The sequence below is a fragment of the Pungitius pungitius genome, chromosome 1, assembly GCF_949316345.1.
Source record: "Pungitius pungitius chromosome 1, fPunPun2.1, whole genome shotgun sequence".
Lineage (NCBI taxonomy): Eukaryota > Metazoa > Chordata > Actinopteri > Perciformes > Gasterosteidae > Pungitius > Pungitius pungitius.
The window spans coordinates 12,015,982-12,037,811 of record NC_084900.1 but is presented as its reverse complement, the minus strand read 5'-3'; the positions used below and the strand labels follow the sequence as shown (position 1 = coordinate 12,037,811).

The 21,830-nt window shown below is 42.2% G+C and overlaps 1 protein-coding gene across 1 annotated transcript in view; it reads right to left on the bottom strand.

The window, feature by feature from the left end:
* adam19a (ADAM metallopeptidase domain 19a) overlaps positions 1–21,830 on the bottom strand; it is a 95,416-nt gene that overhangs the window by 36,602 nt on the left and 36,984 nt on the right. Inside the window, exons 3-4 of the mRNA XM_037479660.2 lie at positions 12,097–12,173; positions 266–347 (exon numbers count right to left, since the gene is read on the bottom strand). Of these exons, the coding sequence (XP_037335557.2) occupies positions 266–347; positions 12,097–12,173 (159 nt within the window). The remainder of the gene's footprint in view (positions 1–265; positions 348–12,096; positions 12,174–21,830) is intronic.

Below are 21,830 nucleotides of genomic sequence, written 5' to 3'. Positions count from 1 at the left end.
CTCTCTCTCTTCTACACGGGCACAACTCCAAACTAGCATAGGAAGGACACCATTTTCCCAGGTGGTCTTTGTTGTATTCATTTAAAATATTATTGTGAAGTATGATCAACGTTGGTTTAGGGTTAAGACATGAATGAATTCAATGAATGTCTTCATGAGAAAGAAAGTGATAATGGGATAAAAAAACAAACTAAAAGAAGAGTGTGCTAGTAACAAGCATTTAGAAAACCTAGAGACTTACTTTACCCTGTTGCTTCATACTCACAGTGTAATTTCTGTTGGCTATAGTCACCGGCTGCCCGTCTCCTGTGTAGTAGGTCTCTGTGAAGTCGGGACCTAAGAGCTCACTGGGAAAGAAAAATAGAAGATAGAGGGTAATTACACTATATTTTATTGTAATGATTGTGAAATTTTAAGTCTACAGTACAGGTAGAACAGAACATACATTTTTTGAAGCCATTAATACACAGAACAGCTCTTTGAATACATTTGGAATATCTTGCTTGAGGGGTCCAATTGAGGAGGTACTGTTCTATACATCAAATCCAAAAAGGACAAGATAGAGATAAAGGTGGCAGTAATTTACATGCACTTTTAAATGGACATTTTCATTTGAAGCCTCTACCAGACAGCGTAGTCGATAAAAGCAAACGGATTTGTTACCACTGCAAACCGGAAGTGTGGACCATACCAAGCTGAAGTACTACAAGCCTGAGGTACTACGAAGTGGAGCACTGTTGCTCTCACTGACGACCTGCAGACGCACACAGCAGTGTGAAGTACAACATCTGCACCCTGAGAAAGGTGGTTCTCTCTTGCTTGTCATATTGTTCAGAAGAAGAGAGCTTCTTTATCCTCCAAAACCATAAACTGACCTTGTTTGTCTTAGGAACTGGAAAATGTAAAGTTGGAAGAATGGATGCAAAAGTGGACGTTAATTTCGTCATTGTGTAACTGCTCAACTTGCCTCACTGTCATCATAGGATTCACCACCAATCCCACCAGTGCCTAGAATCCTGGGGGCAATATGCCTTCTCCAACCTGAGCATCCCTACCCCTGGATACGGTACATGTATACCACATTCAAGCATTCGGCCAACCACAGATGTGTTTTACAACCACCACTAACCACCAGCATCCATTTGCTTGCAGGGAGTGCTAATGATGATACTGCATTCTGAGAAATGTAGGATCCATCATCTCAGACGTTTACCCCAAAGATCTACATTTCCACACATTATTTTTTTTAAATCTGGCACCTATTAATTCTGTTTTCTATCAAAGCATCTATCACTGAAATGCCCCTTTATTTAATCAATTAAGGAGTCATTTGAGACTGTAAGTGTATTATCCTTTTACAGACACGTTAGCAGGGCCGGGTTGTCCACTCAAAGGCCCAGTTTGTCATTATCCGTGGAAAGTTATATTTTGGTGGCCAGCACAGAACACAGAGTAAACAGGCAGTAAAGGAAAAAACAGCACAGAAAACATCTTTGCTAGATAACAGAGATATTTCTCACTCTGCTGAGAACAAGAACAATCATAAAAAGGTCAAACTAAAAATGAGCATTGATCTATCGATGCTCAGCTGCGTCACACTAAGTGAAACGTTTCTCCTCTGGTTCATTAAATGCGTGCAGCCACCTGACGGCGGCAGCCAGCCTCTGATTGGAGTAGAGCGGCGACACATCGCGGTGACATCACACACACTTCCCACTGGGTTGACCTTCATTAAACCACCTGCAGACTGCTACAGAACGTGTGTTAGAAGGCCCGTAGACATCAAATTACTGGAGCGCATGAATCCTGACTCTTACAGCCTCCTTTACCTCGACCTTTATCTTTTAAACATGTTTCGCTGCTAAATCAGTTAGAAATCCTGAATATATACTTCAAACACATACAGTATACTAGACTGATATACAGAGAGGTTATTTGCTTGATGTGTGAAACCTCATTCTACCACATACTACACTGGCACACTGAATCTCCTCGTTGAAGAAAGTGCACAGTCAGACAAAGCTTAGATGGTATTCATAGCGCTGCTGACATCCATGTGTGATTTTTTTTTGGATATTGCCAAGCTTGACTGCTAAAAGAATTATCTCCTCCAAATCAAACGTTGGATCAGCAGGACCGGAGTCTTTGATGTTGGTGCAGTCGGGCGTTGATAGCAAAAGAGACACGGATGCAAGAAAGTGAAAGAAATCAAATATGGTTCATTTATTAGTTACTTATCTCATGCAAATAAAGTGCAGATATAGAAAAGTTTGTTTGATCAGATAAGAATAAGCATTTTCTGAAATGTACTGAAATGCCAAGCGGTTCCTGGATGGACGCGTCCGTGCTACGGACGTATGGATCCGTGGTACCTGAGGACGTCTGGACTCATTCAGCCCCTCTGTGTGGCTCAATTACTGACTACGCAGGAGACACTCAGCAGATCCCTCAGCATAAATGAGCAGAGGTTGTGATGAACTGTGGAAAACTTTAACCTTCCTGGAGAAACGCAACACGCAATTATCAGTGTGCACATTTCTGTGATTCAAATTAAGTTTACCAGTCTCTCCGAAATGGTGAGAAATGGTTTTGGTCTTAGTGAGTAGTAAGTTCAGGTCTGCGCTACCATGAATGCTCATTAAAAAAGTGCCAGTGGATGTAAAACAAGTCATCAGGCACACTGCTATTGAATAATTCCACAGACACACCCACACACTCTCTCGTTCAGAGCGTCACAGCCAGGCAGTGGGGTTGAGGTCCACTGGTCTGCTTCCAGGGAGAAAAGTAGTGAGCCTCTTGGAAGCAGAGGGAAAGCAGGCAGGCTTTGGGCTTAGATTAGCTCTAATGAGACGGCCGAGAGAATAAACAGCTGGACACAGTGTGGATGTGCGATCATATTGCAGCCATGTTTTCTCCTCCTTTTGCCCTACACTTGCTTAAGCAAGCTAGAGGAGGAACACCAAGGGGAGAGGAGAAGAGAAGCAAATAGGAGCTGTAGAGGGGTGATGTTGCTGTAGAGGTCTGTGGCGACCAGATGCTGCTAGTGTGAAAGAAACAAGACACGTTCACGATTAAGGACTGGTACGTCTTTGACTCAGTTATTCGTGGCATCTTTGAAATGTCAGAAAAAGGTTCAAATATAAAAAACCCATTCAATATTTCTACAGGTGATTACAAATTGCGAGAAAGAACTGGCCATTTACACACATGGCTGGTATGTTAGTTTGGAATTAAAACAGTTTTAAAGGACTATTGAACTTTTGAGAAAACAATAATAATATAATAATCAGCGTTAGCATAGATTTTGCTGATTTAGTTTCTTGACTTTATTACTCCTCAGACTGTCACTCTGTTGTTGGCATTTTAGTATCTATCATTACCTAATAATATCTGCTATTCATCAAATATCATAATTGCAGAATGAAGCACATTTGGAGCTGGCAGAATGGTGAGAGTCATGTGAAAAGCCATCGTGCCACGTTCCTGAACCTCTGTACGCTCACCTCTTTATTTCTATCAAACTTCATTATTTTATAAACAACTCATATTTCATTTAGCCAATATCCTTTTGATTTGATTTGAATTTTTTGTGCATTAACGTCCACCTTAATTCTCCGTTTGCGAAAGCTCGCATTGCCCGAAACCGATCATTTGTGGTGTTTATGATCTTTTTCCGGTGATCGGAACCGAGCTAAAAGCTAAAATGTCAACTAACGGCTGCGCAAAACCTGTTACTTTGCGTGCGCAGTGATATGGAGCACACAGGTCTGTGTGAACAGCAACTGTACATTAACCCTAAATAATGCACCCCCCGTGACTCACTCTCAACCAATCAGAACGCTGGATTTCATGTACCCGTATTAAAATATTAATATTCCTTATTAAAATACGGGTAGATGAAATCCAGCGTTCTGATTGGTTGAGAGTGTCACGGGGGGTGCTTTATTCAGCACTAATGTACAATTGCGCGTCGGGTCTAACAACTCCCTCAAACTATTACATTATTGGACGATAAACTACAGCCTCTCGCATCTTATTGCTTAAATATATTAATTTCTGTTTTATAAATTAAACATATTGTCCATCTTGAAACTCATTTAGCGCTTTACACACCAATAATGTAATGTTTAGCCTGGGAGAGGAGTTCTGTCTATCCCTTCTCTAATGGATCTTATTCTTATCAATAAAGGGTGTCAGGCTAAAGTTTGAGAATATATAAAATGAGTCAAATATAATGTTTAAGATGTTATGAAATATGATTATGTAAGATATGTTATGATTAGAGTGTAGAGATATTAGATAATGATATAATGCATGCCATATTGTGTTTAGTTAAAGCTTTAGATCAAAGGTGTAATCATTGAATGTATTGGGGGATATTGATGGTCGTAGACTGGTTAGGTGAGAGAGGGATTTCAGGCCTGGTCACCAGATGGAGCCAAATAGGAAGGTCATAAAATGCCTGGGCATGACCAACCTGGGTGGAGCTACGTTTGAATGTGCAGCCAATCACAAAGGGCTGTAAAATAACCAACACATCCCGCAAGATACAAAAGGCTGTGCCAGAGGTGAGAGAGGCAGAAGCTTCCTGAGAACCAAACCATTTGTGTTGGTCATATTCGACTGGGGAAGGAAACATTCCCGCGAAATATTACACTTCAAATAGTCTTTCACTTTGTAACTGTTTTTGCTTCCTTAGTTATTACATTTTTTTGTATTTTTAAAGTCAAGCCTGTTAATTCTTTTGGGTTAGTGAGCCAAGTGAACTGAGTCTTTGTTCTGGGAGAGGTTCCGACCAGACACTGTAGATATCAATTTAATTAACAACTAATTTCAATTAAGTCGTTACTAACCCGAGCTTCCAGTCAATTCGAATACAAAAAAAAGAAAGATTTCTGTTAAATGTGATTTGGATAGAGAATCATAGCGGAAGTTATAAAGGAAGGAAGGACTGAGAGCTGAAGGGTGTTGTTCCCCTTTCTAGATACAAACTGACAAACTGTTGGAGTTGCTGTGGTGTGTTTAGAGCTGCAGGAAGTGTCACTGCGGGGTGACGCCTCACTTCTCTGAAACCCAGCATGCATTAAGGTGTACCACTGCCTCAGAAAAGATGTGTTAACCATAAACCCTGACATGGTTTATGAAACATGAAACTGTTTCCAACTGTTGACAGAGACACATGCAGAGCTGTGTTTGGCTCGGATAATACCTAATACACCTACACCCTCATTTAATGTACCAAAAGCAACCATTTTTTGGGGCAATGTGAATGTATCTTCCAGCATTACATGTATGCAACAAAAAGACCAATATTCCACAAAATATAACGTTTACACACATATAAATATATGCTTGTCTGTAGGACCTGTCCATTTTCAGCCTTGTACATCACAAGGTGACTGCAGGACAGCAACAATGTACAATAAGAATTCTACCCAGACAATCACCAATGATGTGCTCATTTGCAATCTAGGAACACGGTTGCACCGATTGCACTTTTGCTGTGTTGAAGAAAGTATTTGAACCACTACAACAAGCCACAGCTGTTAGTTATGTCCACAATAAACGAGTGCCAGGAGCTGGCAGACAGAGAGAGAGAGAGAGAGAGAGAGAGAGAGAGAGAGAGAGAGAGAGAGAGAGAGACCCATTGCTTCACTGACAGGAAACGACTCGCATAGAACAAATGTGCACACAAACATCTTCCTCTTGCTCACACACTTTCTCTGACGTTAAGTATTGCCATCTGCTGTAAATCCAACCCCTCCCTGTGTTTACCCGTCATAACTCACACAGGCCCAGACCTGCTGACCATGTACACACACACACACACACACACACACACACACAGTGCCTTCAGTAGCCCCCCCCCCCCCCCCCCCAGGGATTTGTTGGGCTGATAAACCTTATATGTGATGAGGAGGGGGATGAATAGTCGCCCACTCTGCTCATCTTCTGTTCACACAAACTCACACTACCCCGACGACAGCTTGAATAATGGATTCTACTGACACATTGGCCATGCATACCTGGACTTCAAGTCTGACCATAACGAGCATAACGAGTTTCATTATTGAGGAGTGAGAGGAATAGTGAAGGGGCGCTAATTGAACATTTGAGAATGTGTGACCTCTTACGCTGAGGATCAGAGACTGAGAGAAGACATTCATCACATGTTCAGGAAGCGCTGAGTGCAGCTGGGAACAGGGGCAACAAAGGAGCTCCAGCATCCAGGTTTCAGGTAGCTACATCATAACACTTCTTTGCTGTGGACTGTGGCACCAATGAACATGACTTAATTGTAATTACAGTGTTCTTAGGCCTGCGAACAAGCTCAGCTAAGCTAATGACTTCTGGAACAACCCCCCAAAAAATCAATATAAGTGCTGCAATAAATGTGATTATGCAGCCCTCCCCAGTCCTCTTAGAGACATCTGGAAAAATAGAGCTAGCATCTGGGGCCTGATGAGGGGCCGCCATTACACACTGCCCGAGACAAGCTAACTCAATCAGTGGAACACATGTCTGCTACGAGACAACAAAGGCTGAGAGGACAGCTTGACGTGTACTCATCAGTGCTTTGGTTTGTATTGAATCCATTATAGCTGCACTCATTCATATTCCTACATCAACAATGGATCAACTTGACAAATGTTAAATTTGAGAATTATCGCCAACCCTATTAGCTCATTGTTTCGGTTGTAGTGAATTCTGCTGTCAGAGATGAACTATTATACTATTAGCATCAAACAGCAGAAAGATGTGGATGAGGAAAATCTTGACGTATTATTCGGCCGTTCAGAAGAAATAACGATCACGTCCGAGAAACGCAAGTAGATCATGTAAGCAACCGTTAGCATTACTTCATTTATTTTGCAGCCTTGTTAATAAAGTAATACTTGGAACATGGTTGTTTTATTCCGTATTTGTGCTACATTGGTTACAGAAATTGAGCTGTAAATTCATCCAGTGATGCTGTTGTGCTTTCCAACGCTGTGTGTGGAAATAATATGGTGTTCACACCAGAAATGAACCGCTGGATTGTCAGGTACGGCTGCTGGTGCAGGTTGAAGGGAGGACTCAGACAGAAGGCTCTCAAGAAAATAAAGACTTTAATAGTCAAGAACTGACCTTCACCAATGATCCTAGACATAGACAATGACGCTACGGGGGACAACAGGCACACAGGGCTTAAATACAATAGAGAGGTGCAGGTTATTGGACACAGGTGGAAACAATCAGGCAATCACAGGACAAGGCAGGAAGTGAAGCTAACCCAGGGACACAAGAGACATGAAACTACAAAATAAAACAGGAAGCAGAACCAAACCGCGACATCTATTGCCTCAGTCCACTAAATTTACCATCAGCACTGACTCCACACCCATATCGAAGGTGTTGAATTCTCCCTTTAACACGGGAGAGGCCAATCCATTTTGGAAGTTCAAAAGCAGGCCAACTGGCTTGCAGCTAAACTCTTTGCATGTTTTTTAAAATGGAACAAGACAGGCTCGTAGAGAAATTGGATCTAAGAAATGCCATGCAGACACATTGTTACAAGAGACATTTTAAACAAAAGAGACATGAAATTACTTGCTCAGCTTTTCTAGACTCAGAAAAAAATCTTTGTTAATTTTCTTGACACCTAAAACGCGTGTTGTTAAGCATCCCCCGAGGGAAAAGAACAAATACAAGAAAACACTCTGAAAAGGATTTCATTTAATAATGCTGAAAATTAAGGCTTTCAATGAAGATAAAAGAAATACTTCTGGACTTTTGAAGGTTTTCAAGCACTTTTTGAGTTTGTATAGTTGTATAGTGGTTCATGACATTGCTGTCTGAAGATGGGGAAAGCATGTTTGAAGTGTGATTTGTATCATCCATCAGTCATCCTGGAGGGCAAGCGTGAAGTGAAATGAGAGATGGCAACAAAACCCAGCAGGCCTGATTTTTACCTCTTGATCAGTCTCATACACTCGAGATGCACAAGGTCACCCCTTGACAGATGAGGGTACGCTGTCTTTAGGGAGAACTAACCAATGGTCAACGGGGCGGAGCCGAACGTACATGACAGACCAGGGAGAGTGAGTTTCTGCAGATACGCAGCCATGCGGAAACGTGAAGTAAATATAGAATATGATGGTTCTGCACAGCTGCTCCACCAGACTTCCTCGGCACATGCCAGACATGAAACACTATGGCGTCTGCAGGGGGTACACGTTATCGGCAGCCGAAGGCCCACACCGCCACCTGCTCTCTGTCTCACTCTGTTCGTATATCTCCCTCTCCTCCTTGACCCCCAGAACTTTCACCAGAGGTTAATTCGGTTTCCTGTGCGCCTTTAAGCCCTCCACGGAATCCCCGTCTTTCCCACACTCTATACGGCCTTCGAAGGACAGTTTGTTTCCTGGTACTAACTCCCATGTCAATCCCTCCCTTCCTCCTCTCCCTCATCCTGATTTAACGCTGAATTTGGAATTTTCAACGCAAAGAGAGCAGGCAGAGCTGTCAGTCATCGTCTAAACTGACGTCCCAAACCAGCATATCACCTGAACAAAGCTCATTATTGATTTGAATCATTAATGATTCAGTCATTAAATGGAGACACTGCGGAGCTGAAACCAAGTTCAAACAAAAAAAAACTTGTGGGAGAGAGGAGATCGATGACAGCTGTAGCCAGCAGAGCACTCACAAAGCCACGTTCCCTCTAAAGGGGAACTTTGTGAAGGGTCCTTTCTTTATTCAATAAGAGGAATGTTGAGTCGCTGCAATTTCTAAACAGATGATTTGTTTTGCTACAATGAACGTAGTGTGTTTAAGAAATAGAGTTGTTATTATGATGAAATGATGTTCGACTGAATAAGAAACCTGCTTTCTCCCCTGCACTGCTTTAGATGAATCAGCTCTCACCGGCCAATGAAAGGCGGTTGTTCCATCCCAAATTCAACCACATGTTTATTTACTAAGCACAGATTCACCGATAAACGCCGTGAGACTTGACCAACAATGAACTTGAACAGTTTGTGATCATTCAGAGTCTCATCACATGCTCTGACTGAATGCTTCTCATGCATAACGTTTCAGTGTGTTATCACTGGAATCGACAGCCAGACGACACACATACCAGCACATCTTCTGTCATATGTCTGCTCTGGGGGGGTCCACCAGTACAGGCGGCTTGAAGTCAGCTGGCATTCCACAACACACACACACACACACACACACACACACACACACACACACACACACACACACACACACACACACACACACACACACACACACACACTGTGCTCACACTATTGTCATTCCATCCACTCCACACCCTTGTATCAGTTTGAAGCTCTTGAAGTGAAGCAGTCCCACAGTTTGGTCCAGCGCTCTTCAGATATGATTCATACAGAAAGGACAAGCGAAGGGGAGGGACAGGAGATTATGCTGAAGGCTGAAGGTTAGTCAGACCAACAGACTTCCTCTTGACTCTTAATGCAGCATCTTCAGTCTGGCTGGGTGAACTGTGTGGCATCACGGTAGCAGCCACTGAGTTCATTGGAACACCATCTGACCTGATATATAGTAAGGCTCTGATATATATATATTGGGGGTGGGCATGTTGACATGTTACATGCATTAAAATGTCGCATTGATTAATTAACAATTATTTAAACATGCGTTAAAACGCAGGGTTATTTTGTTATTATTTTGAAAGTCCGTCGCTCTCTGAATGCACACACAGACAAACCACAGCAAAGGGGAGATGTTGATTGGCCTCTCAAACCAATGACAGCATTTCGGGGCGGGCCCATGACTGCTGCAGCATGATCACATCAGCCAACTGCCGGGGACAAAATGAAGATAACAAAGACTGGCAATGACATTTATTTTAAGACGTTAAGAGTTGATTAAACCAAAGATTGGAAATCCGGCACAAACATGGACTTCACGGCAGGGCGGAGTGGGGGAAAAAAGTTTGCCAGGGTGGAATAAAATTATACTGGTTATTGTAACACTCCAAGGCATGTAGTTATCTAGATGAATATGTTTAACTAGGCTAGTATCAGATGGTTATACGTCGAACTACACAGCCTCAAGGAATGAATGTCAGCGAAGAAAGACCACACAATAAAGACACTGGAACCAGAGGGTAGAATTACAACTATATTGTATAAATGAACAGAACAGAACAAACAATGGGGTGTGATGACAACGGCGCCAGCTTGCTTATTTAATTAGATCATAACGGTCTTAATTACATTCATCTCTAATGTAAGCTAGGCTAGCTCATCTGTTAAAAGCAAGCTAACATTGGTTGATGCCACAACTTGCGACCATAACACTGTCACCACTCAGTGATTTCCCAAATAAATTAGGGATTTTAAATGTTTTAATGCACCTTCCTCCAAACATCTTTTTCCCTTTTCTCCCTAAGCTTTTCAGCTCCACGTTTAAAGTACTCAACTGGTGGCGTTCTGGAGGAGGCCCAGCACACAAAATAAATAAACTCCATCACATTGTGTCTTCTTCTGACCTACATTCTCTTGTGCAGACCAAACGTCACTGGGAGTGCTGGTTTAGAATAAACCCAGACGGAGCCAACTGGCTGGTTCTAGACTCAGTGTATCGTCACCACTTCATTCATCACTGCCAGTCGGTTCCATGTATGCCACCATTGTCTCAGTCTGTCTCGTATTTTCTGTCTGCCTTACTGAACTGTCTGTGTCTGTCCATCCATTTGTCTCATCTCCCTCTAAGTCATTAATCTGAAACTGAAATCCAATTTGACTCATTGAGGCAACAAACAGTTCTGCTGAGAACAGGAGGCTGCATCGTCTCAACTGTCCACCAGTGTTGAATCAGCTAATTGTATACAAATCTATGAAAACTGAGAAATGATTTATTCCCTGAGTGAACACGAGTTTATGGTCTCAATCGCTAGTTAAAATCAATGTTTGTTTAGAAAAAAGGGAAAAACTGCATGTACATGTGTTGTTCCTGCGTGGTGTAAATAACCTGATAAATATGATAATGGGAAATAAAAACAGATTATACCAGATCCAGCTATTAAGCTGTATCAGAAGTGTTTCTGATTGTAGTATCAGTTTGGTAGCAAGCAAATTTCCCCAAAACTACTTAATCAGACCCTCACATCATTATCTGCTGTTCAGATGTAAAATCTCAGCTACAGATAATTTATTCTAAAATGTTATAAAATAAAGTGATTTGATCTAGTGACTCTTTGTCCATCTGTATCCTGGTGCAATTCGTGTATAACACAATCTGTATAATATTCTGTTTGGTTACAATATATTCCCGTTTTTTAGAATGAAATTTCAAATCTATCTTTAGAGACACAAAGGCATTTGTAGGTTTTGTTGACCCCTCGGACAACAGTCATTTTCAAACAAAAATTTTAAACGTGTTCATCTTTAATGTTACATCTCTCTTAAGTTGTTGTGCAAAACACCACACTACACATTTACATTTCTCCGCTCTGATGAACACAGGGGAGCTGTTCGGACACGTTCTCTGCGCCTCTGGACACTGAGCACGCTAAGCCCTTCCACTCGGCAGTCTAAGCACGTCTCCGGCTCAATGTTATCACAGGGACATCGTAACCTCTGCTGGCCCTGGACCATGTTGGCTGGTTCCCTCCGTGGAGCTCCCCAAGTGTTCTGATCGGCTCCTCTCCGAGCCTCCATGTGTGTCACTCACACGTGACCTGCTCCGGTTACAAAGAAGCCAAGAGTCCGTGGTGTCTTGTCTCTCTTGGGGCAAATATGAAAAGCTCTATGCCGTCAATTGAAAACTAAACTTTAGGAACGAGCTGTCTGCTCTGACCAATATGACCCCATAAACCTGTGTTCTCTACACGTTCTCTTTCAAATAAGAGGTCAAACCTCATGGCTTCATGGTTATTACATCTGTCTGCTTTTATCACCAATGCAACAATCTATTCAACCTTTAAGACGGGCGAACATTTCGTCATCTGCGCGACAGAGCTGAGAGAGAAGAGGCGGAGCTTCTTGATTTCTCACTCACTACATTCTCTGTCTCCCAGGGAATTCTTCTACAGGGGGGTACGAGAGGAGCAATACTCACTGATTACGTTCCACTTGGAGCACCAGCTGGAGGTCATCGGATGAGAGCACGATTTCCCCTCCGACTGGGTTCTCCTCCTGTGGGGTTGAGAAGAGACATTGGATCAGATCACAGGAGTAGACTCAACTCACCAAAAACACGGCTTTCAGTGCATTTAAAAGAATCCTAGAAAAGAGTGTTTAGCCAGCAGGCAACACGGCACAAAGTCGCCAGTTATACTTTTTGATCAATTGCAAACCCAGTATTTTTGTTTGTCGAAAATATACAATTCCAACTCATATACCCCAAAAAATCCAATAGATTTTCTAAGGCCCATGAAGTCCAAAACCTGTTTATCTTAACCGCTCATCCCTTGAATCGTGTGTAGTACTGCGGCATTATTAAGTCTCCTTAGTGGCTGTGGTGTTCATTGTACTCCAAAGGATGTAGCTTTACAATTCAGGCCCTACGACAGAAACCACAAACAACCTGTCTGAAATTTGTTTTTTTTAATTAATCGTTAACTCAAATTTGTCTTCTCTATTTTGTGGAAATATGAAATGCAAAAAGCTGAAATAAAAACAGCAAAGTGGAAACAGATGGTGGAAACTACCTCCAGGGCCCAGATGCAAAAATGATGTGCTACCTGTTCCCAACACATGAACTGATTTCAATGTGGAAGGTGTGAACTGCACATCTCAGGTAGACTACACAAGTCTATCCTGTATTTGACCATGACACGATCAACGGGATTACTAAGAGTATTGCTACATCCATTTAATACAAACTGTTTCTCTGCAGAGAAAAGGACAGTTTCACTCAGTGAGCTCCCTCTTTGGAAACTTTTACTCAGTTCTTTTAGTCAGGAATAAGATGCAGAGAGGAATGACTGATGAATATAGTGTTTAAATATCATTGATCCAAATCTTCACTCCGCAGCTGTGGACTGAACTATTTTCCCACGGGGGTACATCAATGAAAAAATGATTTGACGAAGTACAGATTTCTTACATTTTATGAAGCCCTGCAGCCCCTCTATGTCTAGAGGAGGGGGGGGGGGGGTAGCCAGTTGTATAGTAGAAATAAGTAAATCCATTTTAAGTTGTTTATGAAACAATGTTGATTATTTGATTCAAATCTTTGAATTTTGGACTGCAAGTAAGATAAAAGAAGACATTTAAATGCATTAACTGTGCTTTGGTTGCTCGTTTGAACTATTATGTGACTTTTTATATACCGGCTTACTTATTGTGAGAGTAATTAGCAGATCAATCTATAATGATAATAGCCTTTTAGTTACAGATCATTGTGCAAGCTGATTGCTCATTCAGTGTGTGCAGCAGAGCAGAACGTTAGGCAGGAAAACCACCTTGATATCATCACGTTTTAAATACTACGGACCGGAGGAAGTCCAGATCTCTGCCAGGTGTGAATGCAGCAACCATTGCTGTGTTGTAGGTATGGATGAAAACAACCTACAACTGGCTTATTTATATTCAACACAAAAAATACTTTTCCTCCACTTGTTTGTCACTTTCTCGACACTTGTTACCTTGTCCCACAAAGATTCCTCTCCACGATATATAGATACCGTGTATATAGATACCACAAAGTAAATGGGGTCTGGGTTTACCAAAAAAATATTCACAGCATATTATTTTAGATTTGCTGTTAATAAAACTTGAATCCTGCTGGGTTCTATTTGTCAAGGACCTACTTTCTCTATTCTGGCGAGGCATGCTAGTTTCTTCTGGTATTCAAGGTAACCCGGTGAATAGCGAAAGCTCCTTTTGCATGTGGAGTATTTTTTAACTTCTAAGCCTTAACCACAGTTCTTCCTTAACATTATTCATATTGTGGTTGTTAAACCTGGATATTGTGCTGCTACACCATGGCAGGGATAAAAATAGAGATATCTAGAGCAGATTCACCTTTGTTTAGTCAAACGATTGCACGTGCAGAGACTTAAGTAGAACAGTTATTCTGTGCCCACGAACAGTTAATACAAACACTGTCGTTATGAGGAGCTGTTGTACAAGGATTTAGAGCTTCCTCTTCACACACTTTCAGAAATGAGATCCTGAGTTTCCGTGTTGTGAAAGGAAGTAAGAGTTTCAATGACTAAACATCAAAACTAAATATCATGCAAGGAAAGCCTGGGTGTGGAGAAGCCATTTTGTATATTACAAAACAACCAAGCGGGGTTAAGAGAGACAATCCAGGTCTTATCTGTATTCACTTACCTATCTTACTCATAGACTAAATCAAACTACACAACCCATTGTAAATCAAGTCCATTCTTTCCCACATCATTAAACGTGTCGTACCAACATGACACATTCTGTGCAGACTCAAGCCCACTTCTCCTGCTTCCCTTTCAGCTGTTCCGTTGTGAACCTTCCAACTCCAGCTGAAAGAGGCCACGGTGGACGCATAGGGGGTGGAGAGTGGGTAGTGAGACAGGGGGGGACAAGTGAAGAGGGAGCGTACTGGTTACAGCAAGTAGCAAGAGTATGACTGTTTGCATGAAGTAAGAAGCATGGGGGGAGGTGTGACCAGTTGAGAAGGCAGCAAGTGGACATGGAGAGGTCCTGAACCCCCGCTATGCTTCACACAAAGTGCTTGCTGGATCCTCTTACAGCATCTGAGACCATTGCAGCATCCAATGAAGGTGTGCCAAGGCATGAATGTAACCGCAATTCACCGATGGGAGACAGTCCTAAGGTGTGTACGGTTTCCCCCATATCTAAACTATCAGTTTATCTTTCCCCCGTGTGAATGATGGCACTATAAACCCTTTTGACAACACGTCATACAAAGAAACCCCTGGAGCCAGGAGAGGTTCTGAGGGCCATGGTAGAAAACTATAAAACAAGGTAGCCTACTCCGTCCAAAAAAGGGCAAAATATATATACATGTATTTATAAACTTACGGGGACTTGGGCCATGCTTCAATCAGAACATCGTCCAACAGCCTCCTGCAAAGGCCAGCTGGCTCCAGCATGTCCCCAGACATCGCTTGGCCAACACTTTCTTCTTAGCCGTGGTCTGACGACCATCATAAGACCTCCTTGGTTTAAAGCATACCGAGGCCTTGAGTTCCCGGTGAGAAACGTTAACTTGGCGGGAAAAGAAGAGGCGTGGAAACATAACCCTTCATCCGATTTTCCAGGTCTGCAGGATTTTTGAGCTCAGACTATCCAATGTTTCTTTGACTTGAGGAAAAGTATCTTCCCTTTCCCTTTCCATTTCACTGCCTTCATTCATATCTCATGCCGAACATCTCCGGGTCCATTCGTCAGAATGATTGGTTTAGAAGCTCTGCTTACTGACTTTGTTTGGGGGCGTATCAACACATTTACTGATCAAACGGCTTCCACGGCCTTACATTCCCTCAGCCACATTTGGTGATCTTTCACTGCAGTCACTGGTGTTTCTGCTCTGAGCGATTTGGGCTGCTACTCCTGATTTATCGAGGGTTATGGTTAGAAGGCTTTAATCTTCATCCTGCACCCCCCACTGGCTTAAAGAGCAAATTAACGTGCAACATAAAGCAGCATCAAGCGCACGCACATCTAAACCGCATGCAGTAGCTTGTTTGATCGTGTTTCACCGTCCGTCAATTTAGATTAAGTTAGCATACTGCATCCTCTAGAGGATGAGGTGGAGATGAAAAAAAGGGCTGGGGCGAGTAAGAAGGATGGAGAGTTTGAGAAGTCACTGGATAAGAAATTGGAAAAGTCCGGTTCAAGGGGCTCACTTGATGAAAAGAGACAGTTGGAGAGACACTCGACGACACCAAAAGAGAAACAGAAGACGAGACGGCACAAGACAAATCAATAGTGAGAAACAAGAGCAGGAGGTTGGGGGGAGGCTGAAGAGAACGCCCAAGAAGGGAACAGTGTTGAATCTATGCCACTGATGCTTATGGGCTTGGGGCTGTGGAAAGTCGTGAAGAGGGAGGCATCTGTGCATCAAATGGAGCTCCAAGTCTGGGCCAGAGGAGGCCTTATTAGATGGATCAAAGTGTCTCTCATCTACATTGTAAGAATATGATAAGAGGGCCCTCACAATCCTCCCTTTCCTCTAGAGAGACAGCGATTATCATACCGGGTGAACTCTAAACATACAAAGAGCTGATGATGTATGCGCTTCTCGGATCTTTGATGTGACCGTGCGTCGCCACAGTGATGAAACTGTGCTCCGTTACAGCTCATCTCATGCATTACAAGATACTAGCTAACAGTTGTTATGGGACGTTCAATGCGTGCACATTTATTGACAAAAGAACCACATAAAGAAACCATTCTGCACAATAGCAGCCCTTAAATAGCCTCTGAGAATTTGTTTTTTGTTTAAAAATATGTTTGATCTTTGATAGTGTTTCTACACGTTAATGGGGCCGTTTACCCCAAACAACTTGCGCATTTCACACAATAAAAAATATTTCATTTAAGTTTCATCTTACGACACCTTCAATTTTAACTGCATTGTTTATGCATTTTTTTATCAAAACAATCCAAGATCGGAAAATAATATTCAGTGGTGCCCCATAGCCTGAAACATATTCTTACATGTAGTCAAAGCACGATGTATGTAACTCAGGTAAGCGCCATCGCTTACTAAGTATAGAGGGAAAAGGTTCTATAAATACCTGCATTTCTATTGAGAAAGCAAATTGCCTGCGAATGATGAGAGTTCAGAGTTAAAAAAAAAAAAAAAAAAGTTGGAAGGTCCTGGATGCAGTTTTCCAGGTTCAGTGATGACTGACTGCAAACTGTTCAGCACTTCCTTCCCTTTTTTTTGACTTATACCAGAGAAACCAGGCCATGAAATTGTTGAAGGAGCTACAGTCGTCTCCGATGCAATTTCTACCCATCAGTCAGGCACCGTGGAGAGGGGCCAGGAAAGGTGTGAGCGGATGGAGCTTTACAGGAGGAGGCAATTATGTCTGAGACCCGAGAGGCCTCGGGGGCGGGGGAGGACAGAGCGACGCCCGAGAGGTATCAGAGCTGAGGCATGTACGGCCGCTGGGGGGTGGCTGGGAATCGAGTTGATGCAGAAACTGTGCCCCGAATAACCTCTCGTACTCTCGTGAATGTGTGTGAATGTGTGTGCGTGTTCGTCCGGGACTTGTTAAATGACACAAAGCTTCTATAATTAATCTACGTCAAAATGCCCGTCAAAGCTCCTCAAATTAAACAAGTCTTGTTTTAAGAGAAGGGAGGGGGTGGGAGGGGGGGGGGAGGTACGGGCACATTCAGCGAGGTACTTATTACTGTTCCCTTCAAATCGCCCACTGAGCCAAAGTGGGGTGTCGACAGTTTCCAATTATCCGTGGTGCCAAAAAAACGCAACGGGAGCATCAAAGTCTGAGTAGAACAGAATACCTATTACAAGCTTTTTGGAATCTTTGCATTCTCGTGTAATGATAACCGAAGGCTCAAAACCTGGATGAATAAAAGCTGGCAGAGTCCGTCGTTGGTTTGGAACAACTCGAAGGCTTGGTGAGTTGATCACAGTGATATCTGAATGAAAAGGTGCGATGAACACACACAACAAACTAAGTCATTGCAAATGTGAAATTGAATTGTAAATTTGAATGTAAAGCTGTAGGCTTTTGAGATGTGCTGCTCATGGTTCTTCAAAAAGAAGTTATTATTATTTAGAAGTCTATGACAAAATGACTACTTCTTAGCTTCATTTCATCTTGAGTTCATCTTAACATGAGACTAGTATCATCTTAGGTTTTGGATGCTTTATTATGTGTTTTCCTGCTTTTAAAGGCTTCATTGCGCAAATGTCATTTTATTTTTCTGAATTTACCAGTTTATTTACTGAGATCTGAGCAATTAGAAACATCAAATCTCTCCTATTGTGTGTTGTTCTGTGTATCTACTAGCTCTTATTTACAATAATACATGATTTGCCAGTGGTACCGTGTTTAAAATTGCCTCACTTCATTTTCTAAGACAAAAAGGAAGAGTTGAACGATGGCACATGAGATGTGAGTCAGCAGCAGTGGCTGCTTTGACTCCAGCCGGTTTGTGAGCATGTTGATGTTTGGCTCGGAGGCCACCTCCCGCTGTGACAGACATGCCTCCAGGCTAATCACACGCATCACAGCCCCCCCCACACCCACTCTATGAATTCACATTCAAGATTTCCCCAAGCTACAAACAACTTAAAAAAAAAAAAAAACTAATGGCCTGCTTAATTGCTACCAAATCTATCTGATTAGGAATGGAGGATGTGTGTGATGGCACAGCTGGATATTTGTTTTGAAGCACGCGGCACACCTTTCTTTCCAAGGCATGGGCGATGCCGCATTTCTGGGAGGTTTTCTCTCTGATTGCAACGCCAACAACTACTAGGCTTTTTCTTCTCACACACGAATGCATCATTAAAATTTGTAATCAACACTATTTTGCCGTAAGCTTTGAAAAAACGGAGGGGCAGCACAGGCCTTCGCGCTTTCTGTCACGTACATGACATCAATGCAGAGGACGCAGGGGAAAGTGAAGCCGCAATCAGTGATGAAGGAAAGAAGAGTTCAGGGACGCGTCTCTGAAAGAACATTTATCACTGATTAAGTCCTCCCAAAGCTATGATGGAACGAAGGCTGGAATGCATTACTAGAAGAGGAAATTCCCTCACAAGTTTGTGACTGAAATGTAGTTAACCAATAATGCAACACATGATACCAAATAAATCCAAGGGTATTGGTGTGATACGAGTTTCTCATTTACCTGTAATGAGAAGATAGCATAATATGCAAATCATTATTTCTATATCGCAACTGCAATTGCACTTCCCTGTAACTCCATTCTAGTGATGACCAACCTCTGGTGCAGTGACTAAGGCAGTTAACCCTCTACAACTTTTGAAGTGTTGAATAAAAAATGAGCCAATGGGTCCTAACAAACAACCCCACCACCACCACGGCTGAAGATTTAAAATACATAAAAGTGGGGATTCCATCAAATTTCACTGCTCATCATAACTGGGTTGGAATATCTCAGGCTCTAGAAGTCCTCAGCAACAACCATGAAGGAAAATGGAGAGGTCAAGGCATTAAGAGTCCCTGACTTACCAGGACGAAGTCTGATCTATAGTCTTCATCTTCAGCATATTATTGAACATTATTTACAAGAGAAGGGGTCATTATACTGTTGTTGTGTGACCTCATAGTGATTTGCAGTGCCATTGTAAAGTCAGTACATCACAATAACTACGAGTCCAAGTTATAATTTAATACCAAACCATTTTTATATGAATTTAATCTAATCTGATCAAATGAAGGCAACCTTTTCTTGCCTCCCCTCTAGGATATTCCACTCTGTATGTGGCTGAGCACGTAATATTTCAACGGGATGCTTCACAGCTTCTTTAAGGGAAATTGATTCTCCTTTTTACACCAATAATGGTTCGGAGAAAACAATGCTGCCTTCAAAGAAGCCCTCGAAGGCCAAAATACCTCATGCAACTTATCATACTGTACTTCCGGCACTTCCAGGTCACATAGAGATCGGGAAATGTTTTGCAAAGTGTAAAAACATATTTCCATCTGCATACCTAAGCATCATGAAATAAGTTAGGATGCAAGGTTCATCTATCAGCAGGCGTTGGTCGCGCCCCACTCACGGCTCTTGGCATCTTGCATAATTTTTCAGGAATATAAAATGTTTTTGGAAACGGACATGAAGGTGCTGTATGAATGTTGATATGACTGCTGGAGGGCCCTTGTTTGCAACTTATTTTTCATCTCCCTGAGTTTACCTGTTTGGTATTCACCTGGAGCCAGGCCCCATAAACGCTGCTCCTCCAAAGCCATTCAGAAATAAACAGCCTGTTAGGGGAACTAAGTGGGAGAAATTGACAGAACATCCCACATTTCAGGCTAATATGAAAATATCTCTGCTTTCCCTTTTGGCCTTTCTGCTTTATCCTAACACACCACTTTTGCCTTGAACATATTTACTGACCAATAACTTGTGCTGTTCATAGAGAATTGCACTACCAGCTGCTACCAAACCCTCGGGAAATAAACACGCTCTCCGTTTAGTGGACATCAGTCCTCTAAGATTCTGAGCTTCAACCCCTTGAAAGCTCCATTCACTAAATTATGGTATTTCTCTTTATTATTTATTATTTGCTTTGATGACACATTGAGGGGCATTGCAGTTTTAATGATTTATTAAAAGCTGTTTCTTTTCCAAAAAAAATGTAATTGTTCAAGGGTCTTATCGAAAATCCATCGAAAAAGATTATATTTAAACTTAGAACTCGAATCTACTTTCCAAATCCAGATCATTGTGTTTATAGCGTTAACTCACCATAACGATAATGAATGGAAATTCATTATCGTTATTATCTAGCCATCACGGTGCTTCCAACCTGCACGAGGAAACAGGACATTCAGTCACGGGTCAATTAAAATGCATCACTCCAAAAATATTTTCATAGAATAGATTAGTTTGTATGGATTTGTTTGAAAATGATCAAAGTAAAGACCTGCCGATTTACACATCCAGCAAACACACAGTAACATTCAGAATCATTGGAAGTCATGTCTAGGACAACCTGGGGAACCTGCTGCACTCTCATGTCGGTCTCGTTTTGGTCTCCACCAACTCCTGAGAACAATAATCCGCTGCTAAATGCTCCACTATGTTGGCCAGCTAGACTCTAATCGCTGTTAAATCCAGGTTGAAGGAAGCAATTAACCATTAGTGTTATTAGTAATAGTAATTAGTGTTTCCCATACCATTATATTAGGTGCCACCCTTATAGTCATGTAAGGTTGCCTTTCCTATTAAACAGATCTACACACTGTTCTTTTATTAGACAAGCCAAATAGACACACACACACACACACTGCATTTTACATCGGCCAGTGGAAGGACAGGCGCATTAACACTATTTGCCCTTTAGAAAACTGATGAGGAGAAGAGCAGCTTCTTCAACAATGTGGCACCAGAAGTCCAAAAGACAAACGTTTTTTTCAAGCAGAGCATATTGCAAAAAGATTAATAACAGGACAGTTAGGAATAGCTTGCTGTGCAGTGGCATCATGGGAATCTTGATAAGAAGCTGAGGAAACCACTCACACATGCTCAACGGCCTGTGAGGTCTTTAGGAAACACTAAGGCAGACTGAATGCTACAGATAATATATCACTTATCACACACACACACACACACACACAGGTGAGAACACTCCCACCAGGGGACAGAGAGTGTGCACTAGAAAAAGGAACAACACACTGTTCCTTGAGAAAATGTATAGTACAATGCAGCCGTGAGTTATCATTCAAACATGTCCAGCCGGATAGCTTTAAAGCTCCTTCCCTTAAGGGTCAAACAGATTCCATAAGACACACCCATTCCACCAGCACTGAAAACGAAAGAGATGAAAGGATACTGTGAGAAAAATGTGTGAGAAATAGTATCAATGAAGTGGAGAGGGGACAACTTTTCAATCCTTCCACCTGCTCTCCCTACAGCTCGGGTTCACAGGTGAGCCTTTCCACTTTCATCTCTAAAAGACTGGCAGGAGTGGCTGTGGAGAGGGATTCCAAGAGGAGAGTGATCTAGCGAGAGGTGATGAGCTCTGATTGGTTACGGAGTCAGCTGAGCCTGTTATCGTTGACAGACAGGCTCAATTCCGGGCAACAGCATGTCAAGATTGCTCTTTGGGCCATGAGGAAGTACATCTCCACCTCCGTCCCAGTCACTTTGGACCAAGTCCAACTG